This window comes from Macaca thibetana, chromosome 14 (genome assembly GCF_024542745.1).
Source record: "Macaca thibetana thibetana isolate TM-01 chromosome 14, ASM2454274v1, whole genome shotgun sequence".
Taxonomy (NCBI): domain Eukaryota; kingdom Metazoa; phylum Chordata; class Mammalia; order Primates; family Cercopithecidae; genus Macaca; species Macaca thibetana.
The window spans coordinates 10539677-10566443 of NC_065591.1; the positions used below are offsets into that span (position 1 = coordinate 10539677).

The window sequence follows — 26767 nt, forward strand, 5'->3', positions numbered from 1 at the left end:
CAAGTGATTCTCGTGCCTCAGCTTCCTGAGTAGCTGGGATTACAGGCACCCGCAACCACGCCCAGCTAATTGTTGTATTTTCAGTAGAGATGGGGTTTTGCCATGTTGGCCAGGCTGGTCTCCAACTCCCGATCTCAAGCGATCCACCCACCTCGGCCTCCCACAGTGCTGGGATTACAGGCCTGAGTCACCACGCCCGGCCTGTTTCCCTGATTTTTGTGAGCCATTACAGCAAATTATCAAACCTAAGGAGGGGGTTGTGGGAACTTCCAAATTTGGGCTGGTCAGAAGTGCAGGTGACAAGCTGGGACCTAGAACTGGTATCTAAAGCAGGGGCAGTCTGCTGGGACTGAGCCCTTCGAAGACCTGTGGGGTCCGGGCTAACTCTGGGTAGTGAGTGTCAGAACTGAATTTTAGGACAGCCGGCTGGTGTCTGGAGAGGTGGAGAATTGGTGTGGGCGCCCCCCTCCCCACTAACATTGGTGTCAAAAGTACTGGGAATGTAGAAAGTTTTTCCTTGTTAGGTATCCCAAAAGATCTTCCACACCTGGATCCCAAGGAAGGCAGCAGGAGGTGGCTGGCTTCAGAGAGCCAAGGAGGACTGGGAAGTCAGGGAATGGGTGTGTGGCTCAGCAGTCAGGGGCTTTTTCCCCAACCTCTTCAACTAAACGCATGGTTGGGCTTCAGCACCACATGGATGAAGGTGCCACCACCAGCCCTGAGAGTCACCGACATTTGTGCAGAGCTTCCCCAGTGTTGCACCAGGATGCAGGACCGGGGTCAGGGACTCCAAGCCAGTGTGGAGTAGGAAAGCCCTGGGCAATCCGTCAGTAAGGTCCTTCCAGCCTGGGCTGGAGTCACATCCTCAGCCCCACTTTCTCCAACTCTTTCTTGGAAGCCCAGAGGTGCCACACGCAGTTGCTGGCCACACACACTCACATAGTCCCCAGGGTCCTGGCTGAGGCTGGGGAGACGCCTATTGGCCACAATGTGGGGATGAAGCTCCCACCCACAGTCACTGTAGCAACCACCCTGTGCTGAGAACCACACTCCAGGGACTAGCACGCACTAGAAAAATGTCACACAGGAATACACACCCAGAGGGCACTCGAGAAACATTTATTGAGCACCTACTATGTGCCAGGCCCCAGGCAGGACACTTGGAAAACCAAGTCAATACAACCTGGTCCCTGCCGAGGAGCTCACAGTCTAGAGGGCTAAGCCATTAATCACAGAACAGCAAAGGTGCATTTAGCTTCACAATTTTACAACAAACGTGTACATACGTTTTCTCAAGTGTAAACACCCAGCAACACAGTCATGTTGTTTTAAAAGCACATTGGCAGAAATGTAAACACAAGTCACAGGATTGAAAGGATGGGAGAAAACCATTTGCAGTATTTGAGATTGCAGAACCAGATTTTTAGCATTATTTATTCTTTCCTATCAGGTAGGATCCAAGTTTTGCCAATCTGTGGATCATGGTGTTTGAGACACGGGAGTTCCGTGGCCTGCCTGCCGTCATGCAGTGGGGGAGCCACCCTAGATACAAGGCATCCTGAAGCCTTGGCCACTGCCTTCTGTCCACCACACCTCACTGTCTTTTAATGTCCCCTAGACAAAGACCCTGTACATTTTTAGGCTCCTCCTGAGCTTGTCAGATGGGGAGAAGGGACCATGTCTCAGGAGCCCACCAAGCCGTGAGATCCCTCATATCTGGCTTGGCACATGGTGACACCCCATCAGGCGAGCATGCAGCACACGCTACCCAGGCCCAGATCCTGCCTGCCTGAGATGAACTTCCTGGTTAGTCTCAAAATCTGGCAGCATTGGCCGGGCACGGTGGGTGGCTCATACCTGTAATCCCAGCACTTTGGGAGGCCAAGGTGGGTGGATCACTTGAGGTCAAGAGTTCGAGACCAGCCTGGCCAACATGGCGAAACCCTGTCTCTACCAAAAAATACAAAAATTAGCCAGGCGTGGTGGCGCACGCCTGTAATCCCAGCTACTTGGGAGGCTGAGGCAGGAGAATTGCTTGAACCTGACAGGCGGAGGTTGCAGTGAGCTGAGATTGCGCCACTGCACTCCAGCCTGGCGACAGAGCAAGACTCCATCACACACACACACACACACAAAAGTGGCAGTTTCAGTGTCCTACAGGAATAGGTACCCTCCAAGTCTCACCTGTGCCCCCACTTCTCCTGTGTGCACATTTGTCAGCAGGTGCAGAGGTGTACAGTCCCGCTTATCACAACTGCTCTAAACAGGACAGTGCAGCTGGGGTTTGAGAGGGGGCTGCCTGTGTGCTCCATCGCACCAAAGGGAAAACCGCACACAGATCTGGCACCTGTTGGTTTAGTTTATGAAGGTAAGGAATCCGGTGAAGAGACCCAAAGTGGCCTCCTCGTGGTCCAGGGAATAGGGGAAACCAGCAAGCGTTTGGGTTTAATTAGGCCAAGGGTTGGGTGGGATGAAGGTGGAAGCTGAGGGTGCAGGCCTGCAGGGCTGGAGAAGGCGGGGCTGAGTTGAGGACCCCTGTGCCCACCTCACCATCACAGGGAAAGGGAGGAGAGGCATCTTGCCACCTGTAAGCTGGCTCTGCCATTTCACTTTAGAAAGCTCAGGATAAGCGGGGCGCGGTGGCTCACGCCTGTAATCCCAGCACTTTGGGAGGCTGAGGCGGGTGGATCGCCTGAGGTCAGGAGTTTGAGGCCAGCCTGGCCAACATAGTGAAACTCTATCTCTACTAAAAATACAAAAAATTAGCTGGGCATGGTGGTGGGTGCCTGTAATCCCAGCTACTAGGGAGTAGGGAGGCTGAGGCAGGAGAATTACTTGGAACCCAGGAGGCGGAGGTTGCAGTGAGCTGAGATCATGCCACTGCACTCCAGCCTGGGCAACAAGAATGAAATTGTCTCAAAAAAAAAAAAAAAAAAAAAAAAAAAAAAAAAAAAAAAAAAGAAGAAAAGAAAAAGCAAGCAAGCAAGCTCAGGCTAATTCCCATCTCCCTGGTTGTGAGCACCCCTGGGCTTCTACAGTGACCTCTTCTGGGCAGAGGCCTACCAGGTGAGCCAGAAGGTACAATGTTGAAGAAAATAGTTTCTGACCCCATTTCCAGAGCACAGAGGAGGCGAGGGGGTGAGATGCCCACAGGTGACTGACAGCACAAGTCAGCCTTCGTTCCTGGGCTCCACAGAGGCCTGCCCTGGTGCTGTCCCACCTTCGGGAGAGGTGGCTCCCCGGCTCCCCCTAAGACCATCTTCCAACCCTCCTGCTCCTCAAGGTTGCTCTAGGCAGCCAGGTATCCTGCTAGCAAACCCCTTTCCCCAATGATGGCCCAGACGGAACTCTTAATAAAAAAAAATAATTTATTGTCAACAAAGGTGATATATACAACAGGAAAACAGATGTAAATGAGAACAGGAGTGAATGGGGTGCCCAGGCCCAGCTTCAGGCCTCTGCAGGGGTGGGACAGGAAGAGGTAATGGAGGCCTCCTGGTTTAGGAGCCTGAACAAGTGGGGAGGGGAGGTGTCCCCCGAGGTAGTGGGACTCAGTTCAAACCCCCTTATGACCACTCTTGTGTAAGGCACTGTGCCAAGGGAGAATGGTGGGGAGCGGGGGGAGGGTGGGAGGAGGTCACGGGGGACAGAGAGGTGGGGGTCAGCGAAGGACTGGGGTAGGTGTTCTCCACAGGCCCAGTGCCCTACTGCACAACAGCCTCAACCACCCTTGCCGACCTCAGGCCTGGCCAGGAACAGACACTTTTCAGTGCCCCGAAATAACAGTGGATGTTGCCCCAGCCCCCTCCTGCCCTGGCACTTGTTTCTACTCTCTCCACCAGATGGGTGAGCCAGGCAGCTCTGAGTTATAAGCCACAGGGGGACGCTGCCTCCTCCCTCCCACCCTCCCTCCCTCCCCAGGAAAGCAAGAATTTACACCCCATTCCCTTTCTCTGGCTTCCCCGCCACAGTGGTGCTGGATTCTGACAGAACCGTGGGCCAGTCTGAGGTGTCACCTGCTCCCACACGCTTGGTGCCCTGGGGGTGCCTGGACCAGTCTTGCAGGAGGCTGACCGCTGGGGGCTCCTCCATCCGCACGCGGATAACCTGGAGATCCAGTGTCCCGCGGAGCCCCGGAGGGGGAGCTGGGCAGGGATGAGAGCAGAGAGCAGTCAGAGCCTCCCAGACACCCCACCACGAGGATGCTCCCTGGAAGCTCTGCAAACTGTACCCCCATTTCCAGGGCTTTCATTATGTCCACAGCCCAGTGCCTGGCATGAGGGGAAGTCCAAGGATGGCAGGAAGCTCCACTCCTGGGTGATCAAGGACTGCCACCGGCTAGAAAATGAGGCTCACAGCCTCCCTAGGGATAAGCCACATGAAGCCAGGCAGCCTTCCTCCTGCGTGTATTTCGGCACAGGGTGCCTGGTGCTGCGTGCCTCTTCCCGTAACTCCTCCCTGCAGCCAACTCCATTTTATCTCAAACTTACTGGGCATCCTAGCCTAACGCGTTCTGCCTGAGTGGGGCAGAGGTGATGCGGTGGGAACACCCAGAACAAATCTGAGGCACAGCTGTGCCCACCAAGGAGTTCATGAGGGACTACACAGGGTGGAGAAAAGACCCCTGGTGAACTTCCACCAGGCTCTTCACCTCCTGAGTGTCAACACCGACATCACCAAGATCAGGCGTCCACCTTAGCAGTATGGAGAAGGCACTCACTGGCCTCGAGGCAGACGAAAGAGGACTGAGGACTGCCGTGGCTGCACGCAGCCATAAAAACCAAGCATGCAATAGGGATGTGTGCAAAAGTTACGTTACAATAGGGCTGGGCGTGGTGGCTCCTGCTTGTAATCCCAGCACTTTGGGAGGCGAAGGTGAGCAGATCACTTGAGGTCAGGAGTTTGAGACCAGTCTGGCCAACACAGAGAAACCCTTTATCTACTAAAATACAAAGAAATCAGGCAGGCATAGTGGTGCACCCCTCTAATCCCAGCTACTCGGGAGGCTGAGGCGGGAGAATTGCGTGAACCCAGGAGGCAGAGGTTGCAGTGAGCCAAGATCACGCCACTGCACTCCAGCCTGGAAGACAGAGCAAGACTGTCTCAAAAAAAAAAAAAAAAAAAAAAGTTACATTACATTGAAAGGCAAAAACAGAAAATGGTGATTTCAACTACTGCACTGTCTATATTGGGAAGGATTCATTTGTGTGTGTTCCTTTTCTACCCTGTTTTTAGAGACACGATTATTTACAATGTGGCAGAGAAAACAGGTACAATTTTGCTGTGCAATGTGCTGGAATTTAAAATGACTTAGTGGCTGCCACGGAATTTTTAACACCTACCAAATTCTATTCTGTGTTCCCAGAAGCTGGTTTGTCTCCCCGATAAACTATATGCTCCCTGAAGGAACACTGAATCCCATTTGTTCATTAATTCGACAATAATTCATTGAGCACTATCTGCCCAAGGCTGTTTGGATTGCCAGGGGTACAGCGGTGAATGGAGCTGCCTAAGTGGCCTTCTGGGACTTCACATTCTAGTTATCAGAGCCAATAAATAGGATAAACAAATAAAAAATGCAGTATGTTATATATGGACAGACGCAAAGTAGCAAAGTACACCAGGGAAAGGAGATAGGATAGCAGAGAGCTGACAGGGGACTGGAGACACAGAGGGAGTGAGGAGCCAGCTGGGCAGGCGGGTGAAGAAACAATATTTTGAGCACAGGGAAGAGCAAATGTGGACCCCCTGGTGGAGCACGCTGGCTTCCCCAGGAACAGCAAGGCCAGCGCCTGTGCAGGGAGTGGGGTGTGGGGTAGAGGTCAGGAGCCTGGGGGGAGCGCACTGGTCACCATGAAGGCTCTGGCTTTTATCTGGAGTGCAACAGGAGCAGCACAGGAAGGCCGGGAGTAGAGGAGTGACTGGATCTGACTTGTGTTCTCAGTAGGGACACTCTGGCTGCTACAGGAGAGCAGAGGATAGCGGGCAAAGCTCAGCAGCCAGGAGACCTGGCTTAGCTTTGTTACAGGAACCAGGTGAGAGCAGGCCCCGACTAGGGCAGTGGCAGTGGATGTGGTGACAGCAGTGTGAGCTCTGAACTTGTTTTGGAGGATCGACTGCTGGACAGATGCTGGGTTGGAGAAAGAAGAGGATGACTGTGTGGGTGTGGCCACAGCAAACTGAAGCCTGGGGCTGCCTGTTCACTGGGAAAGGGAAGATTGTGGAGTCTGTGGGTGGGGTGCACTGGGGAGACTGGGGGTTCCGTTTCAATGTGCCGAGATTTTTTTTTTTTTTTTTTTGAGGCAGAGTCTCACTCTGTCGCCAGGCGGGAGTGCAGTGGCACAATGTTAGAGATCTTTTAGACAACCATGTAGAGATGTCACCTGGGCAACTGGAAAAGAGGATGGAACCAGGAAGGAGCAGCCAAGGTGGGCATTATGAGCACACACATGGCATCGAAAGCTGTGAACCTGGATGAGATCTCCCAGGGAGCGCGTACGGACACTGACCTATGGCTGGGGATACTTAAGCACTTACTCATTCACCAAACACATAAGCTGGGCCTATGCTGTGCCAGGCACTGTTCCGGCTACTGTGCATATCACAGTGCAGGAAGCAAACACCGTAACCTGCAGACCCTTACATTCTAGAAAGGGAAAGGCAGACAACGGTATGACATGTTCCAACTCTGGGAGCTGAGAAGGAGCGGCAAGAGAAACTGAGAAGAAACAGCTAGTGAGGGAAGAACACCAGGCGAACAGCTGCCTGAAAAGCCAAGGGAAGAAAGCTGTCTCCAGGAAGGAGTGATCGGCCCACTGTAACCGACAGATCAGAAAGAGAAGGACTGGCCAGGCACGGTGGCTCACGCCTGTAATCCCAGCACTCTGGGAGGCTGAGGCGGGCGGATCACCTGAATTCAGGAGTTTGAGACTAGCCTGACCAACATGATGAAACCCTGTCTCTACTAAAAATACAAAATTAGCTGGGTGCGGTGGCGCATGCCTGTAATCCCAGCTACTTGGGAGGCTGAGGCAGGAGAATCGCTTGAACCCAGGAAGTGGAGGTTGCAGTGAGCTGAGATCGCACCACTGCACTTCGGCCTGGGCGACAAGAACGAAACTCCATCTCAAAGAAAAAAAGAAAAAAAAAGGACTGCCAGGCACGGTGGCTCATGCCTGTAATCCCAGCACTTTGGGAGATCGAGGCAGGTGGATCACAAGGTCAGGAGTTTGAGACCAGCCTGGCCAACACAGTGAAACCTCGTCTCTACTAAAAATACAAAAATTAGCTGGGCGTGGTGGCAGGCGCCTGTAATCCCAACTACTTGGGAGGCTGAGGCAGGAGAATCATGTGAAACTAGGAGGTGGAGGTTGCAGTGAGCCGAGATCATGCCACTGCACTCCAGCCTGGGCAACAGAGCTAGACTCCATCTCGGGAAAAAAAAAAAAAAAGAGGCCGGGCGCGGTGGCTCAAGCCTGTAATCCCAGCACTTTGGGAGGCCGAGGCGGGCGGATCACAAGGTCACGAGATCGAGACCACAGTGAAACCCTGTCTCTACTAAAAATACAAAAAAAAAAAATTAGCCGGGCGCGGTGGCGGGCGCCTGTAGTCCCAGCTACTCAGGAGGCTGAGGCAGGAGAATGGCGGGAACCCGGGAGGCGGAGCTTGCAGTGAGCCGAGATCGCGCCACTGCACTCCAGCCTGGGCAACAGCGTGAGACTCCGTCTCAAAAAAAAAAAAAAAAAAAAAAAAAAAAAAAAAAAAAAGAGAAGGACCAAGAACAGACTATTGAATTTTATGGAAGTCAACGGCGACCTTGCCAAAGGAGCAATTTTCGTGTGGAGTGCTGAGGATGAATTCCAGAGAGATGGGAGGCAGCTGCTACAGAAAACACAGTCCGGCTTTACTGAAAAGGTACAGGGACAAATGAGACAGTGGCTACAGGGACAAGGGGCTAAGAAGGAAGAAATAGTAACTTTGTATAGGCTGATAGGGAAGACCCAGGGGGCAGTGTGACAAGGGGGAGGTAGGATGAGCTTTAGTGACGAGGACAGGGGCTAGCTTTTGCTAGGAGCAGTTCAGTTACATGAGCTAGAGAGAAGGCATGGAATTCAGCCTGGGTGCTGGAGGGAAGGGAGTTGGGGGCAGGGGACACTGCTCGAAGGCAAGGTTCTGAGTGGGCAGAGCGGAAATACACCAGGCTGCCAGGTGTAATGGCTCACGCCTGTAATCCCAGCACTTTGGGAGGCTGAGGTGGGCAGATCATTTGAGGTCAGGAGTTCAAGACCAGCCTGGCCAACATGGTGAAACCCCGTCTCTACTAAAAATACAAAAATTAGCCGGGTGTGGTGGCGGGCGCCTATAAGGCAGGAGAATCACTTGAACCTGGGAGGCGGAGGTTGCAGTGAGGCTAGATTGCACCATTGCACTCCAGCCTGGGTGACAGAGACTCCGTCTCAAAAAACAAACAAACAAACACCCCTGTGAAACTCACACTCACACTTATGTACACGCATGCTCGCTCTCTCACTCCGCTACCTCCCTGGTCCAGCCTGCAACATAGGATCTGGCCAAGGTATCCTAAGCCAGATCCCTAGGTTCTACTCAAACTAACATCAGTGAGGGCCACACGCGGTGGCTCATTCCTGTAATCCCAGCACTTTGGGAGGCCGAGGAGGGCGGATCACGAGGTCAGGAGATCGAGACCATCCTGGCTAACACGGTGAAACCCCATCTCTACTAAAAATACAAAAAATTAGCCGGGTGTGGTGGTGGGCGCCTGTAGTCCCAGCTACTTGGGAGGCTGAGGCAGGAGAATGGCGTGAACCCGGGAGGTGGAGCTTGCAGTGAGCCGACATCGTGCCACTGCACTCCAGCCTGGGTGACAGAGCGAGACTCCGTCTCAAAAAGAAAAAAAAGAAAGAAAAAGAAAAACACCAGCGAGACAGAGAGGCTCCTCTTTCCATTACTTGTTAGTGGGTCACTGTGGCCCACCTCCTCTCCTGGCCTGGATACTGTCCCCATCCTTCTCCGGCAAGGTCCTTAGAAAGTTCTAGTCTTCCCGGACCACCTCACATTCACATTCATCAGCTCAGCTAACCTGACCATGGGTGGCCTTTTCCAACTGTTAAATCCATGATTTTTACACCTCTAATGTTTTTTAAAGTGTCAGGATCTTTATTTAAATAAAGTCTTCAGAGAACTTCAATACGTACATAACAACACATAAAGTAGAGACATTCTGGTCGAAGCCTCACAGGTTTCTGAGAAATCTGTCCAAGCTTTGGGTTCGTGAGACCGTCTGAAACCACAGGTCCAGAGCCTCTGCTCTGCAAAGAACCGCCACAGGGGCCGTGGTTTTTAAAGATTTACTGCCTCCAGCCTAAACTCCTGGACACAGAGTTTTGGAGGACAAAGGCTGTCTCACTCTCGCCATCTCCCAGGGTGCTTCCCTTGGGCACAGCCTCCAGGAACACTTGTGAATCACTTAGGTCTCTTCTGTGGTTTCCCAAGCATCTCCAGCCTCCATGAAGGCTGCCACTGCTGACAACACCCGACAATCGCCTCTGCCCCTCTCAGATCACTCAAGCAGCCTGCTGAAGCCCCTTCCTCTCAGACTCTGCCCACTCACCCCAAAGAAACCTACAATCTCAGGGATTCTCTTCTCATCTACTCACCACTCCAGATAGGTGGAGTTTGCGCACAGGGTACCCCAGGACTCGAAATGAAGGCTCCCTTTCGAGAATGAAACCAGAAGACCCATTAGACAGTGGAAGAGGTCAGCCATTTAGAGCAGGGATCCACCGGAGAGAACCAGGAGACTCGGGACACGTTCAAGTCCAAGCAGCACACACGGTCTCAGGGAGCCAGGAATGGAATGTGACTCAAGCTGAAACTTGAGACAGTTAAAACTGTGATCTATGTGAAGGGGTGAGGCCTGCCTCGAGATCAGAAAAAGGGGGGCCCAAATTTAGGCAAATAAATAAAAGCAACTACGCACACATGCGAACACACAGAGAGCTCTCTCTGAAGGATACCAACCAAATTAAGAGTATTATAGCAGTGAACACAAAGAAAAACCTTGTGAGGGGTGAGTGGAGTGTGACTAAAGGAGTGTATAATACGCTGACTTTTTTTTGTTTTTTTTTTTTGTTGTTGTTTTGTTTTTTGAGACCGTCTAGCTCTGTTGCCCAGGCTGGAGTACAGTGGTACAATCTGACTGGAGTACAATCAGAATTTATTGCAGCCTCAAATTCCTGGGCTCAAGTGATCCTCTTGCCTTAGGCTCTAGCCTTAGTAGGGACTAGAGGTGCACACCAACATGTCCAGTTAATTTTAAAATTTTTCTATAGAGATGGAGTCTCCTTATGTTGCTCAGGTTGGTCTCGGATGCCTAGCCTCAGGCAATCTTCCCACTTTGGCATCATCCCAAAGTGCTGGGAATGACAGGTGTGAGCCACTGTGCCTAGCCAAGGCTTTTTTCTTTATGCAAAAAAGCATACCTGTCATCCCAGAACTTTGGGAGGCCCAGGTTGGAGGATTGCTTGCGCCCAGGAGTTGGAGACCAGCTTGGGCAACACAGGGAAAACCTGTCTCTACAAAAAATTTAAAAATTAGCCTGGTGTGGAGATGCAAGCCTGTGGACCCAGCTACTCAGGAGGCTCTGGCAGGATAGTTTGAGCCTGGGAGTTTGAGGCTGCAGTGAGCTATGATGGCGCCACTGTACTCCAGCCTGGGCAGGGTCTCTATCTCTTTTTTTTTTTTTTTTTTTTTTTGAGACGGAGTCTTGCTCTACCACCCAGGCTGGAGTGCAGTGGCCGGATCTCAGCTCACTGCAAGCTCCGCCTCCCGGGTTCACGCCATTCTCCTGCCTCAGCCTCCCGAGTAGTTGGGACTACAGGCGCCTGCCACTGCGCCCGGCTAGTTTTTTGTATTTTTTAGTAGAGACGGGGTTTCACCGTGTTAGCCAGGATGGTCTCGATCTCCTGACCTCGTGATCCGCCCGTCTCGGCCTCCCAAAGTGCTGGGATTACAGGCTTGAGCCACCGCGCCCGGCCTTAGGGTCTCTATCTCAAAAAACAAAAACAAAAACAAAAGCACATCTGCTTTTCGAGAGCCCTATTCTCAGGAGAGCCTCCAGCCACCTCGTTGGCCATCATCTATGGCTCTAGTTCCAAACACACATTTCAGACAAGTTGGTACAAGGAGACATGTACCCCTGACCCACTCACTTCTTCAAGAAGCATTTCCTGACCGCCTATAAACTATGCTTGGCATGGAGAGGTGAACAGACGACTAGGCTCGGTCTCTGCCCTGCTGGACTACATTCCAGGCTCATCCTAATTCTGTCTGCTGGGTCACGTGTGGTTGGCAGAACGATGCCCCTCACCCCCCACCAGATGTTCATGTTCTAATCCCTGGAACCTGTGAATGTTTTGTTACATGGCAAAGGGGAATGAAGGCTACAGATGAAATTAAGGTTGCTCATCAGCAGACTAAAAAAGAGATTATCCTGGACTATCTGAGTGAGCCCAATATAATCATGAGGGTCCTTGAATGGGGAAGACGCAGATAAGCCGGAACCCAGGGCAGTATCTGAGAAAGACTCTACTAGCCTCTGCTGGCTTTGAAGATGGAAGGAGGCCACAAGCCAAGAAATGCAGGCAGCCTCTAGGAGCTGGGCAAGGCAAGAAAATAGATTTTCCCCTAGAGCTTCCAGGAAAGAACATAGCCCTGCCAACACCTTCGATTTTAGCTCAGTGAGACCCATTTTGGACCTCTGACCTCCAGAATTGTGAAATAAATTTGTGTTTTGTTTTGATTTTAGGGAGGGTCTCATTCTGTCGTCCAGGCTGGAGTGCAGTGGTGTGATTGTAGCTCATTGCAGCCTTGAACTCCTGGGCTGAAATAATCTTCCTGTCTCAGCCTCCCAAGTGGCTGGGACTACCGGCACAAGCCATGTGTGTTGTTTCAAGCCACTACATTTGTGTGATTTGTTACAGCAGCAAATAGGAAACTGACATAAGGACCATGGGGAAGAAGGAACCATTTCTTTGAGAAATGGTTTTCCCTTTTGGAAAAAGGAATGGACATCTGCCTTTCTCTACAAGCTATTTTTGTAAGGGCCAAATAAACTATATGTAACTTCTTCTTTTTTTTTTTTTTTTTTGGAGACAGACTTTCACTCTGTTGCCCAGGCTGAGTGCAGTGGCACAATCTCACTGCAACTTCTACCTCCCAGGTTCAAGCGATTCTCCTGCCTCAGCCTTCCACGTAACTGGGATTAGAGGTGCCTGCCACCATGCCTGGTGATGTGCCCGCCTCTGCCCACCTCAGCCTCCCAAAGTGCTGGGATTCCAGGCGTGAGCCACCGCGCCTGGCCTTGTATGTAAGCTTCTTAAACTCAGTAGGACACCAAACAACACAAGCACCTACGGCTATTATGAGGCAATTTACTGAGCTGGTGTCCCCTGGAGGCGTCTGTCCACTGCTCATCTCGTCTATTCCCTGGACATCTAACTGAATTGTTGAGTGGCCCCATCTGGGCCTCAGCACCACCAAGGTAAGGTGGGCACCCCTCAGGCTCTAGCTAGAACAAACTGCCTGTATGGAAATCAGTATCAGTCTCTTGGGAAACACTGGCCTTGGTCATTGGAAATCCAATGACCAATTCCAGGAAACAAGGAAACACTAAGAAAAGCCCACCTGGCCAGGTGTGGTGGCTCACATCTGTAATCCTAGCACTTTGGGAGGCTGAGGCAGGTGGATCACCTGAGGTCAGGAGTTTGAGACCAGCCTGGCCAACATGGCAAAACCCTGTCTCTACTAAAAATACAAAATTTAGCCAGGCGTGGTGGCGCACACCTGTAATCTCAGCTACAAGGGAGGGTGAGGCAGGAGAATTGCTTGAACCTGGGAGGCAGAGATTGTAGTGAGCTGGGCTTGTACCACTACACGCCAGCCTGGGCAACAGAGCAAGATTCCGTCTCAAAAAACAAACAAAAAAAGAAAAGCTCAGCTTTCGGGCCAGCCTCCCTCATCATTCAGATCCCCCTGTCCCGGCCCCGTGTCCCAGGAAACCTGGGCACCACCCACCCCTACCCTGGGCTCTGCCACAGAGCAGCCTCGTGGAGGCCCGGCCCAGGAGCGCTGCCTGAGAGGCCTCCACTGTGCTTCCCTCTCAGGAGGGCTCACCTGGAGAGGGGCTCTCTGCCTGGGGAAGGCCTCCTTCTGCCTCTTCCCTGTCTTTGGGTGAGTCCTTGCTGTCTGGGCCCCTGAGCTGGGTGTGGGAGAAGAGCTGCAGGACGAAGCCGGCGGGGAAGCTGCCATCAGTGAAGTGTCGGACCTCGGCTGGTGCTGCGAAAGTCTCTGTGGGTGAGTCTGGCGATGGGGGCTCTGGAAGGGTGGACAGGATGGAACTGTGAGTGAAAAAGCCTCAGGAGCTGCAGGCGCCCTGTGCCCGAGCCCTGCTCCAGACTCACTGACGCGGATCTCCTCAGAGCACCCGCCAGAGCCCATGCCTCCCCCGGGCCTCCCCTTCACCTGGGTCAGGGTCCAGGTTTTTGGTCATAGGTCTGCCTCTTTTCTTTCTGACTGGCTCTTCCCCCAGGGGCTCCTTCCATCTCTGACCACGGGGCTTCTTATTTCCTGGCTCTGTGGCAGGGACAGCTGCAAAAAGAAAAGACCTCATACCCTTTCTAGGAGGCCATCCTCAAACCCTGCCACCCCAGGGGAAGACACTTGCCCAGAACACAGGGCCTGTATTTCACCCTGTCCCCAAACCCCCACCTCCACCGGGGTTCACTGGCTTTTCTGCTGACTAACCAGGAAGCTCGAGGGGACGGAGTCCCCTGGGCCGGCTCCTTTTAGGGAGGGATGGGTTATCCTCAGAGTCAAGGAGAACGACGATTTCGGCTGGCATTCTGGCAGGGTCTGGGTTGGAGTCTGGGTCTGGATGGGCATCCTGGCCTGAGTCTGCAGGGAGCAAGAGCACAATGAGCTTCCAGTGCCCCAACAAATCCGACTTCTCCCTTGGCCCACCCCAGGCCCAACTACCTGAGTTGGGTGGGGACGGCTGCTCAGCTCTCACGTCTTGCAAGAGGGCTACCCCTTCACTCCAGGCCTCCAGGATGTTGCTCTTCTCAGAAGGGCTCAGGTCCAAGGTGTGAGGGTGCTGCTCCAAGATGTGTGTGCGAGCTGTGTCGGCCGAGGGTGCCCGGATCTCAGCGCCACACACCATGCACAGCGCCCGCCCGCTGCCTCCTGGGCTGCTGCCCACCAGGAACTCCTGTTCCCAAGACACTTGCTGCTTGGGCTCCTCACAGCCATCACTGCCTGCCTCCAGTGGGCTGGGTCTAGGTGGTGGGGTCTTCTCCTGTTGGGTCACTGCAAGGGGAGAGGGGAAGGGTGTAATCACGAAAGGTGCCCACAACCAACAGTACTTAGCACGTCTCTAGACTCGGTGGTTTGAATGGGATGGGGGAGGAGAGCATTTCTGTCCAAAGTGTTCTTCTTCCTTCCCCTGGAGCCCACGACGCACACACCACACTCAACACAGCCAATGTGCCTGGGATCCCACGACCCTCGTGTCTATACTTCCTCTTGATCTAGTCTTGGACCTTAGGACTACACATACTTTCCCAACAGGCTGCGTTCTTGCAGGTCTCCAGCTTTTGCACATCTGTCCAGACCACCGATTTGGCTGGGCAACGTTGTCCCTGCGAAGCTTTCTGGAAACCCAATCCCTGACAATAGATTTCATCCACATCTGACTTCTACGCTTTCTTGAGGGTGAGGAAGGTAAATTCTTTTAATTTTTAAATGTTATTTATTTTGAGACAGAGTCTCACTTTGTCACCCAGGCTGGAGTGCAATGGTGCAATCTCAACTCATTGCAGCCTTGACCTCCTGGGTTCAAGCGATCCTCCTGCCTCAGTCCCCCAAGCACCTGGGACTACAGGTGAGTGCCACCATGCCTGGCTAATAATTTTTTTTTTTTTAAAGAGATGGGGGACTCATTTTGTCACCCAGGTTGTAGTACAGTGGTGTTATCATAGCTTACTGCTGCCTTGAACTCCTGGACTCAAGGGACCCTCCAGCCTTAGGCACCTGACTGGCTAGGGCTACAGACAGATGCATGCTATCACACCCAGCTAATTCACAACAACAAAAATTTTGTTTAACAGATGGGGTGTTGCTCCGTTGCCCAGGCTGGTCTTGAACTCCCGGGCTCAAGCAATCCTCCTGCTTCAACCTCCCAAAGTGCTGGGATTATAGGCATGAGCCACCGTGCCCGTTCTAAAAGCCACCCCGTCCCCTCAGAACTAGCCTCCCTTCTCAGTGCTCACAGAGCACTTACAGCCATGGTTCCACTCCAATTGCTGCCTGATACCTGCTCTTTGTGCACACAGACCATAAGCTCTCACAGAGCATCAGCCCTTTCCAGTTCAGCAAGGAAGGCAGCCTTAGACCTGCATCAGCCTGGAAGCTCAGTGCTTTTACGAAGTGCCCATGATCCTTCACGGCTGCATCTCTCTCCTACCCTCCAGAGAGGATGGGACAAAATTAAAACACAGGAGGCCCTAATACCTGGGGGCTGCATGGAAGAGGTGGTATTAGAAATAGGAGCCTCGGCCTGCATGGATACAAGAGGTGGTGTCTGAAAAAGATACGAGATACGCCTTCTACCTATCTCTCATGCGACCATGGGCAGAAAACCTGACCTCTCAGGTGCAATCGGCTTTCTTCCCTACCAGTCCTCCAAAACAGCTCTCACCCAAGTCAGCAGCGCTAAACTCTGTGCTCAGTTTCTCAACTTCGTCCTCTACCCATCACTTCTTCCATCTTGATTTTCATCACTTGCGTCTAGGGCATGACCTTCTGTTGGTTCTTCTTTTGCTTCCCTGGCACTCTTTCTCAGTTACGGGTGCTGGTTCTTCCTCATCTCTTCTCAATATTCCCTCTCTTCCTCTGGGTTGTTGCTGAAGAACCATCTCCCCTCACCAGAGCACCCCATTCCCCTTATGGATCATCTCCAACACAGCACACATCACCACCTGATACTTGTTTTTGGGATGTTCACTGCTTATCTCCTCACCACACCATAGAATCCATGACCATGGCCAGGCGCGGTGGCTCACACCTGAATCCCAGCACTTTGGGAGGCCGAGGTAGGCGGATCACCTGAGGTTGCAAGTTCGAGACCAGCCTGAGCCACAGGGAGAAACCCCACACTACTAAAAATACAAAATTAGCTGGGTGTGGTAGCGCATGACTGTAATCCCAGTTACTCGGGAGGCTGACGCAGGAGAATCACTTGAACCCGGGAGGTAGAGGTTGTGGTGAGCCGAGATTGTGCCATTGCACTCCAGCTTGAGCAAAAAGAGAGAAACTCCATCTCAAAAAAAAAAAAAAAAAAAAAAAAAAAAGAGAATCCATGACCACACAGATTTCTGATGTTTTACATCCGTATCTCTGGCATCTGTATCTGTATCTCCCGGCATGCAGTGACATTTAGTAATGTGTGATGAGGGACTGACTCGGTTTCCAACCTGCCATCACTGGAGTTTCCCAGGACTCAGTTCTTACACACTTCTCTACTTCCCTCTCATCCCACTGTCTGCCTGCTGGCAATTTCCGTTTACGCCACTAGCCAGATACTCCCAGGAAATCTAGGCTCATGTATCTGACTGCTTAGTTGACCTCTCCACTTGAATATGTCATAAATAGGCATCTCAAACTTAATTATATTCAAACTTTCATTCCCAGTTTCCCATGAGCACCGCAGCCTTCCCCATCTCAGAAAATGGGAAGGCTGTTCCTCCAGTTGCTCAGGCCAAAAGCCTTGAATTCAATCTTTCTTCCACTCTCCACTGAAATCTTTCCAGCAGCTTGTGCTGCCGGACCTTTGCACTTGCTATTCGGCCTGAAATGCTCTTCCTGCAGATACCTGCAAGGTTGGCATCCTCACTTCCTTTGGGTCTGTGCTCAAAATTCACCTTATTAGAGAACACTTTCTGAACCACTCGATATATCCAATTAAACACCCATTCCCCCTTTCTCCTTGTCCTGCTTCAGTGATCTCTGAACCATTTATTGCCACCCAACATACTATACATGAACCTATTTCTCTGTCTTTAGCCATTGGTATATATATGTTCTTCAAGAGTAAGGTTTCAGCTGCTCTGTTTACTGCTACTACTTCCCAGCCTAAAAACACTAGCCTAAACAGCCTAAAGTAGACGTCCAGTGAATATTGGTTGAATGAATTCACCTGTCTATTCCCACCCTAACAGTGGGGGTAAGGCCACCCTTGCAGGGTTGAGAGGATTAACTGAGACAGCCTCTGACAAAGCCCAGTGAACACTCAGCAAATATTAGCAGAAGTAGGAAAACAACCTGTCTTTTGGACTACATGCTCCGAGAAGGGAGGTGACCTTTATTTCCCTCATGAATTTTATAACCCTTCCAGTTCCAAAAAGGATGAGAGGCAGTGCAGACAGACATCATTCTGTTCGGCTGAGGTTCAATGAATGGCCTTGCTGCTCTCAACCTCTTCTGGGTACTGTCCCCCCAAAGAAAAGGCGGGTGGGAGAATGGAAAGATATTTGCATTTTCATGCATATTAAGTCTCCCACAAAGATGGCTCTTTGTTTTCTTATGGTTTGCAAGTTCCTGAGGACTAGAAATCGGCGAAGGGGGAGGGGAGAGCGAGTGTTCTCAGACTGTTCTTCCCATCCCCTCCCAAAGCTAATCTCATTCTAGCACTGCACTGCTTTTCCAAACTAGCTGTTGTATGCAGTCCCATTCATCCCTTCTCTCCAGAACCTGACACCTGTGGCTCCTGCAAGTGGAAGGCCCGGGAATGGGGATGAAGCGGGGTGGTGGGCAGGAAAGAGTCATGCTCGGGGAGTCCTTAAAATTCTCCTGGAGGTCGGCAGCGGCGCCCGCCTGTAGCCTCGGGCCTATAGGCTTCGCCGCCCCTCGGCCTAGAACACAGCCCGGCCGTTGTGCTTGCGTGAGACGGCGGCCTCAACCACCCAGCGCCTCTGGGGATCCGGCCTCCGGTGCTGGGCCCGGGAGAGGGGGCGCCTGGGCACCGGAAGATCCGGAGCGTGCGGGGCGTGGATCGAAGTCTCCAGACCCTGGGCGGGGGAAAGGGGGAGGGAGGGGAAAATCGAGGAGGCCTGAGCTTCCAAACCATGGTGGGGGAGGTGCAAGAGCGCGTCCTGGACCCAGATCCGAGAGGGAAGCCTGGGCCCCAGGATGAAGGGGATGAGAAGGTGCCCGGGTCGCGGACCCGACTGGGGAGGGACGGCCCCGGCCCCGCACCGTGACGCGGAAGTGGGATCCCCTCCATCCTCACCTCTGAGCATCGGCTCGGGCCGCGGAATTACGGCCACCACCATGGCCTCCTCCTCGTCCTCCCCTTCCTCGCATTTGAGCGTCACCTCGAAGCAGTCGAGTGCGGCGCCCTCGGCCTTTAGGGCCATGGTGCGGCCGTGGGCGATAGCGGTGGCCGGAGAACTGGCGCGCAGGCTTCGCCGCGCAGCCGGCAACCGCCTCCCGCCTCCTGGCCGGAACAACGCCGGGCCCGCTGCCCGCTCCGCGCAGCCCCCTCCCCGCCACCTGCCCGCCTGCCGCTCGCCGGCCGGCGCTGCGACCGGCGCGTCCGGGCCTCCCCGAGACCTCGGCGCGTCGGGAGCCCGGGCGGGGAGGGCTCAATCCGGGGCCCCTGCCCCCCGCCGCTCCCTTTTATGGAGGCTCATTGTCGGCGCCCGCCCGGCCGGCCAGCCGCGGACCCGCCCCCGATCCCGCGCGACCAATCGCGCGTGGCCCCGCCCCGGGCACGCGGCCCCGTTGGAATCCCTCGACCCAGGAGGCGGCGGGAAGGGCCGAGCGGACCCGGGGCCGCCCAGTGCGCGGAGGCAGAGGGGCCCCCAAAACCCGCACCGCGGACGTCTTAGTGGACTGGCCAAACCCGGGGGTTTCCCTCCGTTCAGAAGTCAGTTGGGCGTTTCTGCTGGCGTGGAGAGCGCTACCAGGTGCCCCCGGATTTTGATCCGGAGTCGCTTTTGCCTTTTCGTGGACAAGCCTTCCTCCGCCAGCAGATGCCCCGGGCAGGAAGAGAAGCGGTGGGGGAGTGGAAAGGGCCTTGGTATGGAAGCGTAGAGACCGAATTCCTTCTCATGTGCCGGCTCTGTGGCCATGGGCACATTATCTGTTTTATTAGACCGGCTCATCGTTTCTTTCAAAAAGCATTTCGGACCTTTCTGGGAAGGCAAAGAAGAGGAGCGGAGTGGACTGTGAGCGGACGTAAACCACCCCGATGGGTATGATTTCCATTTTTTACACGTGAGTCCAGAGATTTTGTGACCCTCTCCAAGGACATACAGCAATCCCTTGAGAGCCCCAAGACCAGAGTCCAGTTGCCATGACATTGCTTCCCTATAACCACACTCTGGGTGAGCTTTTACTTCTGTGACATGGAATGTGCATCTCCCTCTTCTATAGCAACCCTCATGAGATTTCAGCTCAGAAAATGCAAAATGTCTGACACTGAAAAAACATCTTCAAATGTCGTTATATCAAACCAGGCGCAATAGTATTCAGAATCGCGTAGTAGGATGGGGGTATGAGAAGAGGTGTGAACTAGTCTATATGGATTGCAGTCAATTTTTTTTATTATTATTATTTTGAGACAGAGTCTCCCTCTGTCACCAGGTTGGAGTGCAGTGGCGCCATCTTGGCTCACCACAACCTCCGCCTCCCGGGTTCAAGCGATTCTCCTGCCTCTGCCTCCCGGGTAGCTGGGACTGCAGGTACGTGCAACCACGCCCGGCTAATTTTTGTATTTTTAGTAGAGACGGGGTTTCACCATGTTGACCAGGATGGTCTCGATCTCTTGACCTCCTGATCCGCCCGCCTCGGCCAAAGTGGGATTACAGGCCTGAGCCACCGCGGCCGGCCTTGCTGTCTATTTTTAAGGGAATTATTTTGTTGTGTGCAAGTGTATCCGGTATTTTAAAGGTTTTACAATAAAGGTTTTACCAAGCCTGTTTATTTCTACTGAATAGTCATCCTCTACAGTTTGCTACAGATCCCTTCCGTTCCTCTTTGCTCTGCTAGATTGCAGTGGGCTGAGTCTTGTAGGGGGCAGTTTCTCAGGCTCCCAGAGCATCTGGCTTCAGGCCTCGCTCGGTTTAGCCAATGGGAGGCAGTGGCAGTAAGAAGAGAAGGCAGGAGGAAAGAAAAAACCAGGGTATTTCTTCTCTTTCTCTCTCTTGCTCAGGCTCAGATGACATCTCCAGCAGCAGATGAGGCCTCTCTGTGGCTCCAGCTCATGGATAGGTAGCTGTGGTCCCAACATCCGTAGGGTGATCATGCCCCTGGGCTCTATTCAGTCGGCCTCCTCTTTTTGTCCCTGCAGGTTAGGAGTCGTGGGCAGCTTCTTGCTTTTGCTAATCTCTGTACTGCCTCTCTCTGTCCCCTGCTGGGCTTTCCAGACCTCCCATTACCCCTGTTAATCATGTCACCAAAACCCTGCATTACATTCTCTCTGTTTTCAATACTTAAAGTGGTTCCCTCCTGGTGGGGCCCAGTGGCTCACACCTGTAATCCCAGCAGTTTGGGAGGCTGAGGCAGATGGCTCACTTGAGGTCAGGAGTTCGAGACCAGCCTGGCCAACATGGCGAAACCCCGTCTCTACCATAAAAAAGAAAAAAAGAAGAAGAAATTAGCCCAGCATGGTGGTGTGTGCCTGTAATCCCAGCTACTTAGGCGGCTGAGTAAGGAGGATCCCTTAAGCCCAGGAGGCGGAGGTTGCAGTGAGCCAAGATCGTGTGGCTGCACTCAACTGCAGCCTGGGCGACAGAGCTAGACTGTAAAAAAAAAGCGGTCCCTATTTTCCTGTTGAACCTTGAGTGATACACCCAGTATTGTGCCATCCAATTAGTAGACATTATTTCTTTTAGGTCATATTATTCTCAGCTTATAGAGCAGGGTTAGATTACCTGCCCAAGGTAATACAGCAAGAATCTTTCATCCAAGCTAGAGTAATTATTTCCCCCACATTTTAATATCCCTCAAATGGCGATGCTTTCTATAATCAACATCAATATGAAGCTTAGGACTGAAGTTTTAGAACTATCAGGAAAGTGAAAGATGGCTTTTCTGGCATTTAGACTGTGCTGTTACCAGCAGAAGGTAAGCTATGTTTAGAATGAGACATAGATGAGGCCATTTCATGACCACAAAGTGACTTCACCTTTTTTTTTTTTTTTTGAGACAGAATCTCACTCTGTCGCCCAGCCTGGAGCGCAGTGGTGCGATCTCGGCTCACTGCAACCTCTGCCTCCCAGGCTCAAGCAATTCTCTGCCTCAGCCTCCCAAAGTAGCTGGGATTACAGGCGCCCACCACCACACTTGGCTAATTTTTGTATTTTTAGTAGAGTCACAGTTTCACCATCTTGTCCAGGCTGGTCTTGAACTCCTGACCTTGTGATCCACCCGCCTTGGCCTCCCAAAGTGTTGGGATTACAGGCGTGAGCCACTGCTCCTGGCCTTTTTTTTTTTTTTTTGAAACAGTTTTGTTCTTGTTGCCCAGACTGGAGTGCAATGGTGCGATCTCAGCTCACTACAACCTCAGCCTCCCGAGTAACTGGGATTACAGGCATGCGCCATGATGCCGGACCAATTTTGTATTTTTGGTAGAGACACGGTTTCTCCATGTTGGTCAGGCTGGTCTCGAACTCCTGACCTCAGGTGATCTGCTCGTCTCAGCCTCCCAAAGTGCTGGGATTATAGGCGTGAGCCACCACTCCTGGCTGACTTTGCCTATTTTTAAAAAAAATAATTTTTTTTTTTTTTTTTTTTTTTTTTTTTTTTTGAGGCGGAGTCTCGCTCTGTCGCCCAGGCTGGAGTGCAGTGGCGCGATCTCGGCTCACTGCAAGCTCCGCCTCCCGGGTTCCCACCATTCTCCTGCCTCAGCCTCCCGAGTAGCTGGGACTACAGGCGCCGCCACCACGCCCGGCTAATTTTTTTTGTATTTTTAGTGGAGACGGGGTTTCACTGTGTTAGCCAGGATGGTCTCGATCTCCTGACCTCGTGATCCGCCCGTCTCGGCCTCCCAAAGTGCTGGGATTACAGGCTTGAGCCACCGCGCCCGGCCAAAAATAATTTTTTTTTTTTAGAAACAGGGTTTCACCATATTGTCCAGGCTGGACTCAAGCAATCCACCTGCCTCAGCCTCCCAAAGTTCTGGAATCACAGGTGTGTGCCACAGTGCCCGGCCTGACTTCACCTTTTTTGGAGCAATTGCTACTTCTTTTTAGCAAAAATTACTGTAGTCCAGGCTGGGCGTGGTGGCTTACACCTGTAATCTCAGCACTTTGGGAGGCCAAGGTGGGCTGATCACTTGAACCCGGGAGGCAGAGGTTGTAGTGAGTCGAGATCGTGCCACTGCAATCCAGCCTGGGTGACAGAGTGAGACTCCATCTCAAAAAAAAAAAAAAAAAAAAAAAAAAAAAAAGATACCCAGTTTCTGAACTGCCCCTGTTTCTTGACAGTATTCAATCCTGAACCAGTTCCATATCCCTAATTCCTCCATAGAACTATGGGAACAAGGCCAAATTTAAGGAGTTTCCTGAGGGCGCCCTGAGGGTATCCCTAGGATGTATTCTCCTTCACTGCAGCAAATTAAACCTAATTTTGGTTACAGGTGTATTCCTGGTGGTCGTTGGTCACAGGGCTTTGACAACCCCAACCAATTTATTTTGCCTACATTTTCATTTTTATGTATATGAAGAGTGATATATCATGAAAACCTATGTTAAAGTATCAACAAATCTAGGGCCAGGTGCAGTGGCTCACACCTATAATCCCAGCATTTTTGGAGGCCAAGGCGGGTGGGTCACTTGAGGCCAGGAGTTCGCAGCCAGCCTGGCTAACATGTCCAAACCCAGTTGCTACAAAAATTACAAAAATTAGCTGGGTGGCCGGGCGTGGTGGCACACGCCTGTAATCCCAGCACTTTGGGAAGCCAATTCGGTTGGATCACCTGAGTTTAGGAGTTCGAGACCAGTGTGGCCAACATGGTAAAACCCTGTCTCTACTAAAAATGCAAACAGTTAGTCGGGTGTGGTGGTGGGCACCTGTGATCCTAGCTACTCAGGAGGCTGAGGCAGGAGAAGCGCCTGAACCCAGGAGGCGCGGGTTGCAGTGAGCCGGGATTGCGCTATTGTACTCTAGCCTGGGCAACAAGAGGGAAACTCCATCTCAAAAAAAAAAAAAAAAAAAAAAAAATTGCCGGGCACAGTGGCTCACGCCTCTAATCCCAGCACTTTGGGAGGCTGGGGCGGGGGAATCACCTGAGGTCAGGAGTTCAAGACCATCCTGGCTAACATGGTGAAACCCCATCTGTCTTAAAAGTACAAAAAATTAGTCAGGTCTGGTGGCGTGCGCCTGTAATCCCAGCTACTCAGGAGGCTGAGGCAAGAGAATCACTTGAACCCAGGAGGTGGAGCCTGCAGTGAGCTGAGATTGGGCCATTGCACTCCAGCCTGGGCAACAAGAGCAAAACTCCGTTTCAAAAAAAAAAAAAGGCCGGGCACTGTGACTCACGCCTGTAATCCCAGCACTTTGGGAGGCCGAGGTGGGCGGATCACAAGGTCAGGAGATCAAGACCATCCTGGCTAACACGGTGAAACCCCGTCTCTACTAAAAATACAAAATATTAGCCGGGCGTGGTGGCGGACGCCTGTAGTCCCAGCTACTCAGGAGGCTGAGGCAGGAGAATGGCATGAACCCGGGAGGTGGAGGTTGCAGTGAGCCAAGATCGCACCATTGCACTCCAGCCTGGGCGACACAGTGAGACTCCATCTCAAAAAAAAAAAAAATTAGCTGGGTGTGGTGGCGCACCCCTGTAATCCCAGCTACTCTGATGACTGAGGCATGAGAATCACTTGAACCTGGGAGTTGAAGGTTGCAGTGATCTGTGATTGTGCTACTGCACTCCTGCCTACGGTGACAGGGCAAGACTCTTTCAAAAAAAAAGGAAAAAGAATCTGCAAGTCTAAAAGAGCTCTTTTTTGTTGTTGTTGAGACAGAGTCTTACTCTGTCTCCTAGGCTGGAGTACAGTGGCATGATCTCAGCTCACTGCAACCTCCGCCTCCCAGGTTTCAGTGATTCTCCCACCTCAACCTCCCGAGTACCTGGGATTACAGGCATCCGCCATCACACCTGGCTAATTTTTGTAGTTTTAGTAGAGATGGGGTTTCACCATGTTGGCCAGGCTGATCTCGAACTCCTGATCTCCAATGATCCGCCCGCCTCGGCCTCCCAAAGTGCTAGGATTACAGGCATGAGCCACCGCACCCGACCAATTGTTTGTATTTTTAGTAGAGATGAGGTTTCACTGAAATGTTGGCCAGGCTGGTCTGGAACTCTTGACCTCGTGATCCGTCCGCCTCAGCCTCCCAAAGTGCTGGGATTACAGGCATGAGCCAATGCGCCTGGCCCCATTTTGTATTTTTATAGAGACAGGGTTTCCCTATGTTGCCCAGGCTAGTCTCATACTCCTGGGCTTAAATGATCCTCCCACCTCAGCCCCGCAAAGTACTGGAATTATCGGTGTGAGCTACTGCGCCCAGCCAGGAATCTTAATTGTTGAGACAGCTCCCTGTGGAGGAGAGAGGGTAGACCTTTACTAATCTAAGTTATGTCTGTCACTCATCTTTTGACTTAGTGAATTTGGCCTTGAGACATTAGATTCTTAGGACGGGGCAGGACAGACTGGAAACAGGAAGAGTGGAGAACCAATGACTTCTGTCCCAGCGAATAGTTGCTCCAGGTGTCCCCTAGGGTAGAGGCCCAAGCTGGAGGAAGCATTTCCTTTTGGCACAGCTTTTATTATTGGTAGCGTTTTAGGACCCCAGTGACAAGCTGAGACAGTGAGTGGACTGCCTCAAGTGGGGATATTGAAATATGGGGCCAGGTGCGGTGGCTCATGCCTATAATCCCAGCACTTTGGGAGTCTGAGGCAGACTCTGTCTCAAAAAAAAAAAAAAAAACAAAGAAAAAGTAAAAGACATATGGGTGGGCTGCTGTAGCAAGTGGACTAGACCCAGCTCCAAGTGAGGAAAGGGCTGTCTGAAGTCTAGGCAAGAGCAGGGGGGCTTCTTCACTCTTAACTGGCTTGGCATCTAGTAGTGGTCTTCAACAAAAACCATAATAAATATATAGCCATGCCCTTTAGCTCAGTAATCCTGTTGCCAACTTACCCTAAAGTTATCCAAAAGAAGAAAAATAAGAACCTAACAACAATGTTGATATCAGTTCAGTCCCTAAAACTTAGCACTCCTCGGTGAAATTTTATTCAGTTGTTGCGTGTGGTCAGAAGTCCATCTCTTGGCCCCACATCCGTTGGAACACCACTATTATGAAACTTGGCATGTCATGCTGTAATTATTTGTTTGCAGGTCCAGGTTTTGTCCATCTTTATAGTTTCAGCATCAGCCCAGAAACTGTGGTGTTCGCACCAGCTCGGTGGCCACACTTTAGGGTGCTTGTTGCAGAACTCTCAATCTAAACTAGCTCAGGGTTGGGTGTGGTGGCTCATGCCTGTAATCCCAGCAGTTTGGGAGGCTGAGGCGGGTGGATCACCTGAGGTCAGGAGTTCCAGATCAGCCTGGACGACAAGACAAAACCTCATCTCTATTAAAAATACAAAAATTGGCCAGGCGCAGTGGCTCACGCCTGTAACCCCAGCACTTTGGGAAGCTAAGGTGGGTGGATCACAAGGTCAGGAGTTCAGGACCATCCTGGCTAACACGGTGAAACCCCGTTTCTAGTAAAAGTACAAAAATTAGCTGGGTGTGGTGACGGGCGCCTGTAGTCCCAGATACTTGGGAGGCTGAGGCAGGAGAATCACTTGAACCCGGGAGGCCGAGGTTGCCATGAGCCGAGATAGTGCCACTGCACTCCAGCCTAGGCAACTCTGTCTCAACAAATAAATAAATAAATATACTAGCTTGAACAAAATGGGGGATTTATTGGCTCATGGAACTCAAGGAAGGGCTGAATGCCCAATTGTGGGAAGGGCAGGGATACAGGCCAACTTTAGGAATAACCGGACCCAGGACGTAAATACTACTAGGACGTTCTTTTCACCCCCAGTCTCTACTTCTGTTTGTGTACATCAGCCATGTTCTCTTTCCTGCAGCCTGTCTTTTTCCATATGGCAGGAGATGGGCCACTAATTCCCACAGACTAGCTTCTAGCTCTGAACATTTCAAACCTTTTTCCTCCTCCTCTGCCCATGTGTGTGTTTAGTGCTAGGCACTGTGGACATCCTCGTATCGCCAAATGACTTTCTGCTCTGCACGTTGGTGTAATAAAATAAGGCGAGTCAGCTTGGTGGGCGTAAGAATTCCTGGAAGCTGTTCCTACTTTTCTGTTAAAGTGCCCTGTATCGTCTGATATTTTTTTGCTTGTATAATCAGAATTTAAAATGTCATTTCTACTTTTTAAGAAGAGACCCGGCCGGGCATGATCCAGCACTTTGGGAGGCCAAGGCGGGTGGATCACTTGAGGTCAGGAGTTCGAGACCAGCGTGGCCAATATGGTGAAACTCCGTCTCTACTAAAAATACAAAAATTAACTGGGTATGGTGGTGGGTGTCTGTAATCCCAGCTACTTGGGAGGCTGGGGCAGGAGGATCGCTTGAACCCGGGAGGTGGAGGTTGCAGCTAGCCAAGATTGTGCCACTGC

At 51.9% G+C, this 26767-nt stretch overlaps 3 protein-coding genes across 6 annotated transcripts in view; 1 reads left to right on the plus strand and 2 right to left on the minus strand.

The window, feature by feature from the left end:
- OTUB1 (OTU deubiquitinase, ubiquitin aldehyde binding 1) overlaps positions 1–26767 on the minus strand; it is a 238450-nt gene that overhangs the window by 172424 nt on the left and 39259 nt on the right. The gene's annotated exons all lie outside the window — the stretch shown is intronic.
- PLAAT3 (phospholipase A and acyltransferase 3) overlaps positions 1–26767 on the plus strand; it is a 369991-nt gene that overhangs the window by 112576 nt on the left and 230648 nt on the right. The gene's annotated exons all lie outside the window — the stretch shown is intronic.
- SPINDOC (spindlin interactor and repressor of chromatin binding) lies at positions 3349–18808 on the minus strand. 4 transcript variants are annotated; one of them, XM_050757239.1, is made up of 7 exons: positions 18365–18808; positions 14056–14385; positions 13825–13974; positions 13543–13668; positions 13195–13395; positions 9678–9735; positions 3349–4145 (listed from the first exon to the last, which is right to left on the minus strand). In XM_050757239.1, exons 1-7 carry the CDS (start codon positions 18489–18491, stop codon positions 4013–4015), a joined length of 1125 nt encoding a protein of 374 aa, XP_050613196.1. In that variant the 5' UTR covers positions 18492–18808; the 3' UTR covers positions 3349–4012. The 4 variants fall into 4 exon arrangements, with proteins under 4 accessions (XP_050613196.1, XP_050613197.1, XP_050613195.1 ...); XM_050757240.1 differs by lacking the exon at positions 9678–9735 and having other exon boundaries at positions 3349–4107; XM_050757238.1 differs by lacking the exon at positions 9678–9735.

Excerpts from the sequence above, each read along its gene's own strand:
- SPINDOC (XM_050757238.1), bottom strand. The coding sequence starts at position 18,491 with ATGGCCCTAAAGGCCGAGGGCGCCGCACTCGACTGCTTCGAGGTGACG. Across the intron at positions 14,386-18,364 it reads GCCCGAGCCGATGCTCAGAG|TGACCCAACAGGAGAAGACC; the intron begins GTGAGGATGGAG and ends CTCCCCTTGCAG. Across the intron at positions 13,669-13,824 it reads CCGTCCCCTCGAGCTTCCTG|CTGTCCCTGCCACAGAGCCA; the intron begins GTTAGTCAGCAG and ends TTCTTTTTGCAG.